Genomic DNA, 12,741 nt, shown 5'->3' with positions numbered 1-12,741 from the left:
AGAAAAATTAAAGTGATCAGAAGTTATCGTGGTGCAGAGTATGTGACTCCATTTGGAGAGTATTGTGCTCAACATGGCATAATACATGAAGTTACTCCACTATATTCGCCATGATCAAATGGTGTGGCTGAACGAAAAAATAGAACTTTAAAAGAAATGATGAAAGCAATGTTGATAAATTCTTAAGTACTTTAGAACTTGTGGGGGGAAGCCGTTTTGTCCGCAAACGACTTTTTTAAATAAGGTGTCCCAAAAGAACCAAGTAAAGACACCCTATGAATTATGGAAAGGAAGACAACCTTCCTATAATTACTTATGAGTGTGGGGGTGTCTAGCTAAAGTTGTGATACCCACTCCAAAGAGAGTAAAGATAGATCCTAAAACTGTTGATTGCATTTTCATAAGATATGCACAAAATAGTAGTGCATATTAGTTTCTCGTATATAAATCAAAAATTCCTGATATACACAAAAATACAATAATGGAATTGAGAAATGTATTATTTTTTTAGCATATTTTTTCGTATAAAGTGGAAGAATGACCGAGTTCATTTAAACGAACTTATGATATTATCGATAAAGATAATCATGATAGTGATCAAGAATAAGAAACTGATGTTGAGACTAAGGTTGAGCTTAGACTTAGCAAGAGAGTAAGAACGGAAAAATTCTACAGTCCGGATTTTCTTATGGAAAGAAGCTCAAAGCTTCCAAAATGCTATAAATTCTCCTCAAGGGAATTTATGGAAAGAAGCTGTAAAAAGTGAGATTGATTCCATCTTGCAAAATCATAATTAAGAATTAGTAGATCTTCCTCCAGGTTGTAAACCTTTAAGTTACAAATGGATTATTAAAAGGAAGATGAAGGTAGATGGAACAATAGATAAATACAAGGCAAGGTTTGTAATTAAAGGATACAAGTAACAATAAAGCCTTAATTATTTTGATACTTATTCTCCAATGACAAGAATAAATTCCATAAGGATGGTACTGGTGATTGCTGCATTGAGAGATCTTGAGATATATCAAATGGATATGAAAACAACCTTTCTTAATAGAGATTTTGATGAAGAGATCTACATAGAATAACCCGAGGTTTCTCCACTCCAGGTCAAGAAAAGAAAGTCCATAGATTGGTGAAATCCTTATATGGATTTAAACAAGCTCCGAAGCAATAACATCAAAAATTTGATAGTATAATGCTAAATGATGTATTTAAAATAAATGAGTGTGATAAATGTATCTATGTAAAAGATACAGAAAATTGATATTTCATTCTTTGTCTATATATAGATGACATACTCATAGTAAGTAGTGACGGCAATATGATCCAAACTACGAAAGCAATGTTGAAATCCAAATTTGATATGAAATATATAGGGTTTGTAGATGTGATTTTATAAATGAAAATCACGAGAACTTCGAATGGAACCATTCTTAGTCAAACGCATTATGTGGATAAAATATTGGCTAATTCTACTAAAGATGATACTAATATAGCCAGAACACCCATAGATGTGAGTTTACACTTATCTAAGAATAAAGGACAGAGTGTATCTCAAGTGAAATACATAAAAGTGATTGGAAGTCTAATGTACTTAATGAATTGTACAAGACCAGACTTAGCCTACACTATAACTAGACTGAGTAGATACATGAGTAATCCGAATGATGATCATTGGAAAGGAATCATTATAGTATTAAGATACTCACGATATACTCATGAACACGAACTGTACTATACAAGATATCTAGCTGTATTAAAAAGATACAGTGATACTAACTGGATATCAGATATCAAAAATTCAAAATCCACTAATGGCTATGTATTTACATTAGCTGATACAGCCGTAAAGTGGAAGTCCTCAAAACAAACAGTAATAGCTCGATCCACGATGGAATATGAGTTCATCACATTAGATAAATGTGGTGAAAAGGCAGAACTTTTGGAGGACATTCTAAGGTGGCCAAAAACTATGCTAGTAATAAATATACATTGTGATAGTCAATCTGTGATTGGCAAGGCACAAATGTCAAGTATAACGAAAAGTCTAAACATATTCGTCGTAGACACAATTCCATTAGGCAATTAATCTCAACTGGAGTTATCTCAATAGACTATGTAAAGTAGAAAAATAACGTTGCAGATCTGCTAACCAAATGGTTAAATAGATAATTAGTTGAGAAATCATCGATAGGAATGGGATTAAAGCCAATGAGTAAAGTCGATACGATGGAAACCCAACCTAGTTGACTAAAAATCCCAAGATCTAGGTTCAATGGGACAATGCAATTGTAAGGACTGATATGGATCATTGTGGGGATTAATCATTTGCCCATTTCTATGATGAAACAGTGATATAAATACGTTAAGCATGAAGTATGCTTTTAACGATTCCTATAAGTGTGTGTTTAGTAATCTTTGCATATTGATACTAATTACATTGGAAAAATGAATCACTTATATGAGAGAGAAAAGTGGTCGCTTTAAAGGAAAATTGGTAAGGGCACAATTGTTTAGAAATTCTTGCAGAACCAGACAAGTGTTCAAAGCCAAAATAAAGACAACAGTGAGAACTGAAGTGTATCAGGAAGGAATTTGTGTGAACTATATTGTCATTTACACAAACAACGAAATGGTTTAAAGATATCGCATCTACCATTAGTCAGTAGAGAAGATATAGTCTTATAAGGGAAGGTTCAAAGAGTAATATCTATCTATTTTATGCAGGTTCCAATTTCAGAGCTTTACCACTAGAGTCTTGCATAGTCCAAGTACTCAAATCATTCATGTAGGAAATTATAACGTTTTTGGTTAATTGGAACGTGAATAATTTGGGCCTCAATGGCATTAGTGGGCTTTTAATTATTTTCCGTTTTGGTTTTTTGGAACAAGGAAAGGAAAAACAAAAGAAAAAAAAGAGGAATTTGAATGTGACTTTTGGTCTTCTCCTTTCACATGTGTTTTGGAAACAGAGAAGGAAAAAAAAATTAGTTTTTTTGCATATTTTGTATTGAGTGTGTTAAAGATCAGGTGCACTGAAAGTTTGAAAGGAAAATTTCGGTGGTGTTGTGTCCGAGGGATTTCAAATCTATTGTATTCTGATTGACAACCGTCAGGAAAACATCTGCACTGATAGGAAGAAAATTATCTTAAAAAAACTGTGATACCACACAAGCTTCGGACTATTTCTCAACAAACAGATTAAAACTAAGAACATATATGTTCTCAATTTTATTTTATTAATTTCCTATAATTTTATTTATATTTTCATTCCACATATATATTCATATATTATGTATAATTTTTATCAACGCCTTCCACTTTGGATTTGGGAAGAACAAGAATCATGAAGTTTGAGAAGGCAATATGAAATCTTTTATTTTAGTACCCTCTCCTGATTTTCTTTTTCTTTTTCTTTTTTCCCCAAATATGTGGGATTTTTTTTTTTTTGGTAGTTTTTCTTGTAATTAGTATTACTAGAGAAATCTTTGAATTATTGAGCATGTTCAAAGGGGTTGATTGTTAAAGTATATTACTTTTAGGATGAGTTTTTTGGTGTTTGTGGCATTTAATATTTTTTAAACTAAACCAATGTTCTCGAAATAATAAAATTAATGCTTTTCACCTCCAATATGATCCCAAGATCATTAAAATGGAGCTGCCAAATCTAAAGCATCTCTTTGAAATTCAACAAAAAATTAAAAAATAAAAACCAAAATGATATATATATATATATATATATATTTTTAAACGATCCAAGTTGCTGCTGCAGTGCTACCTACCACCATGTTTTGTAATATATAAATATATATATATATATATATATTTTTAATTAATAATATGAATAAAAACAAAATTAAAATTAAAGTCTAAGACAACCACTCAAACACGTGCAGCACATCTTCCTTTACTTCCAACAAGCTCCCCTTTTTAAATCTTGATGTCGTCCGTACAACCTGCCTGTCAAAACTTCCTACCACAGAGACGAGTCCATATTGGACAATTACTGTTATATTGTCGTAAAAAAATTCTACTTTTTATCTTATTTTCTTTATTTTTTTCAATATCTTCCTTCATAAATATTTTTCAGTGAAGTAACATCCAAAGACATGGTTTGAATAGTAATAAATTATGGAAATCGGATTTGCTTTTTATTAAAACATTTTTTGGATAAAATAAAGACTTTTTGTTTATTAAACTGTGAATATGAAAAGTGGAAATAATGTTAATTATTAAATTAATAATCATATTATATTTATGTTGTAATTTTATTCATATTTTAACTTTTAAAAAATTAAATTTCATATAATAAGTTAATTACTTACTTTAATACTCAAATCATTATATTAAAAAGATTAATTTCTTGATGAAAAAAACAAAAAAAGATTAATTTCTTTTCTTAATTTTTTTTTCCTTCCAATTAATAATGAGTTACTTTAAAGTTCTGACTCAGTATCAGAACCACCTCACCGATAAAATGGTTCATTTTGTTCTCAATTTTACATATGTAATTGTATTAATTATTTTTTTTTTAAAAAAAAAGTCATTTGTGCTCTAAATATGATTTTTCTTAAAATAAAAAGAAAAGCTATTTGGATAAATATAGTTTTGTTAAAAATATTTTTGTAGGTCGCTTACAGTGTCACCATACCTAATTTATTAACCACATTTTATATTTTAAAAAAATATGGTAAATAAAAAAGTAACAACCAATAATCATGTGCACAAAGAAAAAATTAACATATATGGTCTCTCCTAATTTTATTAGGATAGGCTTGCACAGTTATTATATGATAGACAACACACGTTCCAAAAATTTTGATATAATGTCAAATGAAAAATCTACAAAACATGTATATCCTATCAAAAATTGATAAAAATTGATAAAATGTGCATAAAATTATTATAACATTATATTTTTATATATGTTCTAAATAACACGCAATGTCAAAATTAAACATGTAAATTCTGTGAAATAATTATAAAATACTTAATTGTGTAAATTAAATAACTTATCAATCAATCTGATTCATGCACCATTAAGGGAAAAAAGAATTTAAAAAAAGTTACAAAACCCCAAAATCCAACATGATTTTCATCACTAATACTAAAATAGTACCCTTGAACGAGGAGTGAAGTGATCAATGATACCGTTAGATAAAAATAACCAAAAAAAAAAAAAAAAAAAAAAGAGGAAAAAAAACGAAGTCAAAAAAGTACTGTCACTGGTCGGGTCACAAATAAGCAAAAACGTCAAATCATTACCCGACTGCCAAACAAGACTCTATTTTTATTTATTATTATTTTATTAATTTTCAATATTATTTATTATTTTATATAATTTTAATTTTCCATTCAAGCTCGCTCGCTGTTAGCTTCTTATTCTCCCCAACTCTCCCTCAAAACAGTTCCCCACCAAACCCCCTTCTTTCTCTGTCTCACCCGGAGAAAAAAAAAAAAAAAAAAAAAAATTCCGATCCGACGATCGAGATGGCTCTGTCACACATAGCTTCCTCATCGTCAAGATCCAAAAATCTCCTGAAACCAATCGCCGCCGTCTTATCATGCACTCCATCTCTCCGCCGTCCGATCTCCACTTCCTCCGATTCCACCACTCTAACCATTGAGACCTCGGTCCCATTCACGGCGCACAACTGCGAAGCACCGTCACGCTCCGTCGAGACCACACCGAAGGAGCTCCTCTCTTTCTTCCACGACATGGCGTTGATGCGGCGTATGGAGATCGCTGCTGACTCGCTCTACAAGGCCAAACTGATCCGTGGATTCTGCCACCTGTACGACGGACAGGAAGCAGTCGCCGTAGGAATGGAAGCCGCCATAACCAAGAAAGACAGCATCATCACCGCTTATCGCGATCACTGCACCTTTATCGGACGAGGTGGGACCCTCTTGGAGGTGTTCTCGGAGCTCATGGGACGCCAGGATGGGTGTTCCAGAGGTAAAGGGGGTTCGATGCATTTCTACAAGAAGGAGAGTGGGTTCTATGGCGGTCACGGCATTGTTGGGGCTCAGATTCCTTTGGGTTGTGGTTTGGCTTTCGCGCAGAAATACAAGAAGGATGAAACGGTGACGTTCGCTCTGTACGGTGATGGTGCGGCCAATCAGGGGCAGTTGTTCGAGGCGCTTAACATTGCTGCGCTTTGGGATCTGCCTGCGATTTTGGTCTGCGAGAACAATCACTGTAAGTGGAGTAGGGGGTAGTGAGAGAATTTCAGGGTTTATAATCGAATTTTATAATTTTAACCATTTCGATTTGTTGGATTCTAATGTTGATTTTTTTTTTTTTGGGGGGTATAGATGGAATGGGTACGGCGGAGTGGAGAGCGGCGAAGAGTCCGGCCTATTACAAGCGTGGAGATTATGTTCCTGGCCTGAAGGTGATGATGAATATGTTTTTTGGTTGTGTTTGTGGGATTTTTTTTTTTTTTTTTTCTTTGTGCTGATTTGGTTGCATTAAATTTAGCTGCCTCTGGTGAAATAAAAACCATTTTAGAGTGAGTTATTTGGTAGAAAGCCGTACTTTATTTATTTAATTTTTTTTTTCCTTCCTTTAGCTTGCTTGGTCATTTGGTGAGAGTGGAGCTAGAAACTAACTTTTTGGTCTCTCAGACGCCCTTTTCAATCTCTTTAATTTCCACTACGGAATTAGTTTTGTCGTGCCTTTTGGCGATTTGTGATGTCAAATTATGCTGCAAGATCCATGAGGGGTAATTTTGTTGTTGAATTTTCATTCCGCGAAAAGTTCAAAAAGTGAGTTTTTTTTTTTTTTTTTTTTTTTTTTTTTTGATGGATTACTAGTCGGATATTTCTGAGTGTGCAAAGTTGACCTGGCTTTCATGTATCTGTAATCTGCTAGGGGTATTTAGGTTAAAGTGCTTAGGTTAATTGCATAGTCATTTCTCTAATATTTTTTAACCAACTCTCAGTAGACCTCTTATTGTTCTGTTTTACATTTTGAGAATGCTTTTCTTCTTGTCGTTTAGGCATTTCTAGCTCATTTTCTTCTAAGTGCTTTAAATGTTACTCGTATAAGTGCCTTCCTGAGGAAAGATGCATGTGTCCATTATGTATTGAAATGGAATGTATGAAAAAAGCGGAGCATTTGGTTGCCCAGTTAATTATTTCGAGAGTAATCTAGGTTGTTTATCCAATAGTTTGTAATATGTCTTCTATTTTGTAACAGGTAGATGGCATGGACGTGCTTGCCGTCAAACAAGTATGCAAATTCGCCAAAGAGCATGCTTTGAAGAATGGACCTCTTGTGAGTTTTGTTTCTTTGATATATTTTTCCAAATGTTCTCATGCAAACTGTTGTGGATCTTACTATTGGACCAATCAAAAGAAACCTAAAATTCAGAATAAGTGCCATTTGCTATTCATAGTTTTTCAACCAGGGAGACTATTTTCTGTTTCTTAAAATTTTGTGGTGATATTTTGTACTTAGTTAACGCAGGGGTTGAAATAAGAGATGTCAGAACCGTAGTTTTTGCCTATGATAGAAAGGACCTAGATGAGTTCTTGTATGTAATTCAGCTAAATCTGAATAAATCTATTATTGTTATTGGCATGAGTAATTGGATCATGTTAATATGATAGGACCATTAACTTTTACAAAATTTAACTCGACTTATTGCAGAATGTAGTTTAAAGATTGGGCCAGAATTTGTGTTGCTTGTGCTGTCGTTATCTTCTATCTTTAGTTATTTTTAGAACATGGTATATCTTATAGTTGCTTGTCTACCAAGCCTTGCAACATAACTGCTTTATGCTTTGTAAGGCATGGCTTAGGTGTATTTTTAGAAACAGAATAAATGTAACATCTCGTGTTGACTGGTATCATATTATGATTGCTACCTTAACTAGCCCCAAACTTGGCATGTTTCTTAGAATGTGATGACCATCGTACAATGTAATAAGAGAGTTGTTTGAAAGGTTAAAAATTGACTTTTGACTGATTTGAGGGCTTAACCTTTCATGTGCTTTGGTGCAAATCTCATTGAATATCCTCAGAAACCATGAGAAAGCAAACCTCATTGAATATCCTCTGAAACCATGAGAAATTGTAATCAATCATTTGAAAGTATAAGATTATGTAGTCTATGTTCAAGGAGATTCCTGTGAAGCACATATTAAATCATGTGTGGCATATAAGAAATGCTTAATGCTTTGTAATTAAATTCCTGGAGGCATAATTTTTGATCTCTTGATTGGAGGAATGGGCCAGACATTTGGGACAAATTTGGTGCCATTTCACAATCGTAGGACTTTTCTGTGGGCACTGATACAACTGGTCGCTAATGCTGTACATTAACATAATAACGTATTATCGAAGAAAAGGAAATCTTATGATAATGGTTTACTTTCTTAGCCATGAAATGGTGGTGTTTGGGATGGTTTATTTTCCTTAGGAGACCAGAAGTTTTGGTATTCAACTTCTCTTTCTCTGGTGGATTGTGGTTTCTTTTTTTGAAAAATAGTTAAATCTTAAAGTTTAAAGCTTACCTCCCTTTTCCCCCTATAAAAAGTATATTCCATCATAATCAAGTTGTGATTCATATGTGAATCCAATGTGCAATGTTTTCTGCTTGTGCTGGCCCTGACTTGAATTTCAGTTTTTTAGATATATTGAAGGTCATGAACATGGCTTTTCGTAGTGTGCCTGTGTATTGCTTAGATCTGTATTTGTTATGAGTTTGTTGTTTCATTTGATAGTTTATTGTCATTCTAGATGATTAAGTTATTTGACCTCTCTTCATGATGTTTGTAACTTGGCATGCAGATTCTTGAAATGGATACTTATAGGTACCATGGTCACTCTATGTCTGATCCTGGAAGCACCTATCGTACACGTGATGAGATCTCTGGTGTTAGACAGGTTGATATTTACCTTGCAATTTTTACTTGAGGAAAGTGCTTTTTTTGGTAAAGAAGTTATCGTTGACTGTATTTCTTGGTGATGATTTATAGGAGCGTGATCCCATTGAAAGGGTAAGAAAGCTGATATTAGCCCATGATCTTGCTACTGAGAAAGAGCTGAAGGTATTGATGGTCTTGCATTTACAAATAATTTTCCTCTTTAAGTTCTTTGAAATTTAGTCAATATTTGAAAATTCTACATTTAGGATTGCATGCCTGAAGGATAAATTTTCATAATGAAGCTGGAAAATTTGGAAGTTGATTAAGATCCTGTTTTATATTAGCTAATACGTGTGTTACTTTATTTCTTTAGGACACTGAGAAGGAACTGAGAAAAGAAGTTGATGAAGCAATTGCCAAAGCTAAGGTAAGAAGCATGCTGCTGTTCAATATTTTTTATTATTTAATTATGCGAATGTTTTCCAAAGTAATTTTGTTCAGCATCGATTATAGATGCAAGTAGACATTATTTGCTGTTGCACTTTTAATATCCTTTTTGTTTTTCATGTTTCCAGGAAAGTCCAATGCCTGATCCTTCTGAACTCTTCACAAATATTTATGTGAAAGGTTTAGGTGCCGAGGTAAATTTTCTGAACAAATGGATATATATATATATATATATATATATATTGGTAAAGTCTGAACAGAAGGATATTAGATACTGCCTTTTTAACATGAAAAAATTAAAAGTTGATATGTTTTAACCATTTTCTATATTTTGATTAATGTTTTGTGATCTTTTTTATTTTTTTATTTTTTTGTTTAATTACAGTCATTTGGAGCCGATAGGAAAGAAGTCAGAGTTGTACTTCCATGAATCAAAAAAACGAAACTGGAAACTTTCCCATAACTGACAACTCGCCTTTTTGTTCTCCTAAATGGATTACATCCATCAAATTCTCCAGGGCAAAGAAAACAAAAAACAATAAGTGGTATGAGTAGAGATAATTGTCTCATCCTAGCAATTGTTGCCATTTGATGCCTTTTTCTCTTTTGTATAGGATATTTGATTCTTCTCAAAATTTGTGGTGGAATTGTTGAATTCCACTTGTGATTGATATGTGAGATAGAAATTCAGTCCTGGGATACCTGCATATTTATTTTTGCCACTATGTTTATGTTCGGTTCCATTAGATTTGTATACTTTGTCGGCTACTTCTTTGCTTACAAGCCATAAATTTTGTTAAATTGTCTGAAATTGTTTCATGTTGGTTTTCCATTTGTCAGAGCATTTAGATTTTATTAGACGCACTAACGTCTGATCTTCTTTTTCTTTTTCTTTTTCTTCTTTTTTTTTTTTAATTTTTTTTTTTTTGCCTGAAATTTAGTTGATCGCAATATACACGTATATGAAACACTATCAGCTATGCTATGCTTGAATTATCACGAGTAATTTCCATTTTAGGTGAAGAAAGAAGTTTTTACGTGTTTTATTTGGAAACTAAAATTTTTTAATTAATATGCGTATCGTATTGATTGTCAATTTTTTTGACTCTTTTTTTTTTTAGTGCACTTTTGTAATATTTATGTTTTTAGTTTCTTATATTAATATTAATATTATTTTTTTTAAGTTTTTACTTTAGTTCTGTTTGGTTTGTATTTTAAGTGAGAATTATATTTTTCACCTAAGTACAAGTTTTAAAAAATAAGCTACAAGATTTAAAAATATATGTAAATATTAATTATTATTTTTACAAAATATATTAAGTTGAAAACTATTTCAAATTAGTTTTAAAATGAACCTCATTTTATATATATATATATATATATATATATATACATATATATAATATGACTATCATTCATGTAAGTTCTCCAGGTAGAAAATTGAAAACATAAAGATAAACGTCAATTAAGCTAGAGGGTTAGATGTTGGAGGCCAAAAGGGAACCTCCTTCAGTTGGCAGCATTTCTCAAGAGAAGCTGCTCAAGAGAAGGCATTTCTTGTTCCTCTATTACCATCAAATTCAATACACATAAGGATTGAAGATGAATATACTTTAATTTTGAAGACACTCCTTTCTTAAAGCATAGTTGCTTGTCCTTTGTATGCATAATTAGTAATCTTAAGCATTATTAAATTATGCATATTATAGAGGACATTCAATGGTTCATCTTTCAACCTTGACCATACAATTTCTAGTTTGGCTAGTTATGAAGTTTCGTGATCCATTCAGACAACTTCCTTAAAGGACCCTTCATGTAGAGGCACCTAAGGAATCCAGAGGGTTATGACAAGAAATCCAAATCAATGTTTTCGTTGTCACTTACCAAAGAGACTCACAGAGATTCAAGGTGTTTTATCTCATTAATACATTTACACATACCATTTCCATCTTTAGCTTTTAGATTTAAGATGCCAACTCTCTCAGTTGTGATAACCTGCTAAACCACAAGCTCAATAACAAGCCCATCAACATTGTATAACTTTTGCAAAGAAGCTAAGCACCAAAACCCTTTTCACAATTTTAGTCCTTCATATCTGCAAGAGCGGTAGCTGATTTTTTGGTGTGATCTCGGAATGCTAAAAGATGCTTCAACTTGTAAAGTATATTGATCCCATCTAACAGATCATGTACTAATGAATATTTTAGATTCAATGTCTCTAGGTTTTACAATTTCACTATGGACCTTAGAAGCACTTGTACGTTGGTGTGTGGCACACTTACAAATATTTGAAACGAAATAAGTTTCCAATATCTTCACAAAGATGAGCCAAATTGAAAGCACCTTCGAAATCCAGTACTTTTTACGAACTTAAAATTTGCACTCAATGCAATCTTAGTAAAATCTCGCATTTAATACCTGTTGAAAATGAGCATACCGAGAACACAAGAATTCTTAATTCCACGTAGAACATTATATGAGCTTTTTCCAATCAATAAGCATCAAGTTAATGAGAGGTTATGATTTCAAGCTATAAGAACCAATACAAATGTCACATAACCTAATGAATTATGACTCAAATAATAATTTCACAACAATTCAACTATAACTTATTTTTATAGTGCTTGAACCAACCTCACCAGAAGATTTTTATATGCAGAATCATCCTTGTTCGCATCATTGATGCCTTTTGGTACCAAAGTTTATCAATATCTTTCTTGAGAAAATCCAAAGTGTGTCAGGGATATGGTTGGGATTGGAGCCTGCATCCAGCACCATCTTGAAGAACTTATATGCATCCTTTAGTTGAGCCAGTCTCTTTATGAACTTCAATAAGTGTATTAAAAGTAACAATATCAGGATTAATTGTGGGGTCCAACCTTATCCTCAAACCCAGTCTATTAGGGTTTACTTTATTTGTTCCTAAGTCTACTTAATGCATAAGTTTATTTGGTGGACAAGTTGTTTTCTAAAAAGGAAACCTTAAAAACTTATAAATAGATGTTTAATTTTCAATCTTGTAACATGTCACACAGATAAGAGACAACACATTTTTTTAGAGACTCTAAGAGAGAGTTTTTAGAGAAGTTTATATATATATATATATTAATTTTAGAGATAATAATAAAGATTTTTCTTCTCGATATTTCGTGTTTTGTCCTTCTTCATTTTCTATGTTGGTTTTCTGTGTTTTTTATGATGAAAGGATCACAATAAATGGTATTAGAGCCAAGATACTAGATATAGGGTTCGTCGTCAACAAGCTCAAACAAAAGATTTAAGCATACCAGAAGGTAGATCTTACCGATACGAAGAGAACGAGGCCAATTGGACCTCCACTTGGCACCGCAAGCATCTCCACACACTGGTCAAAACCTTATGCAAATTTTCATGCAACAATTAATGAGCCACATG

At 32.5% G+C, this 12,741-nt stretch overlaps 1 protein-coding gene across 1 annotated transcript; it reads left to right on the top strand.

Moving 5' to 3' along the window:
• Window positions 1-5,368: 5,368 nt before the first annotated feature.
• On the top strand, window positions 5,369-10,146 carry LOC107428751 (pyruvate dehydrogenase E1 component subunit alpha, mitochondrial). The gene is made up of 8 exons (XM_048462877.2): window positions 5,369-6,205; window positions 6,322-6,401; window positions 7,208-7,285; window positions 8,804-8,899; window positions 8,992-9,063; window positions 9,254-9,307; window positions 9,456-9,521; window positions 9,713-10,146. Exons 1-8 carry the CDS (start codon window positions 5,494-5,496, stop codon window positions 9,755-9,757), a joined length of 1,203 nt encoding a protein of 400 aa, XP_048318834.1. The 5' UTR covers window positions 5,369-5,493; the 3' UTR covers window positions 9,758-10,146.
• Window positions 10,147-12,741: the final 2,595 nt, after the last annotated feature.

This window comes from Ziziphus jujuba, chromosome 12 (assembly GCF_031755915.1).
Source record: "Ziziphus jujuba cultivar Dongzao chromosome 12, ASM3175591v1".
NCBI lineage: Eukaryota > Viridiplantae > Streptophyta > Magnoliopsida > Rosales > Rhamnaceae > Ziziphus > Ziziphus jujuba.
This window is presented reverse-complemented; position numbering and strand designations above follow the sequence as displayed.

What these genes read in the sequence shown, in the direction of transcription:
- LOC107428751 (XM_048462877.2), top strand. Translation starts at nt 5,494, where the DNA reads ATGGCTCTGTCACACATAGCTTCCTCATCGTCAAGATCCAAAAATCTC. An exon ending in CTTTGAAGAATGGACCTCTT is followed by an intron (nt 7,286 to 8,803) that starts GTGAGTTTTGTT and finishes CTTGGCATGCAG; the next exon opens with ATTCTTGAAATGGATACTTA. An exon ending in AGATCTCTGGTGTTAGACAG is followed by an intron (nt 8,900 to 8,991) that starts GTTGATATTTAC and finishes GATGATTTATAG; the next exon opens with GAGCGTGATCCCATTGAAAG.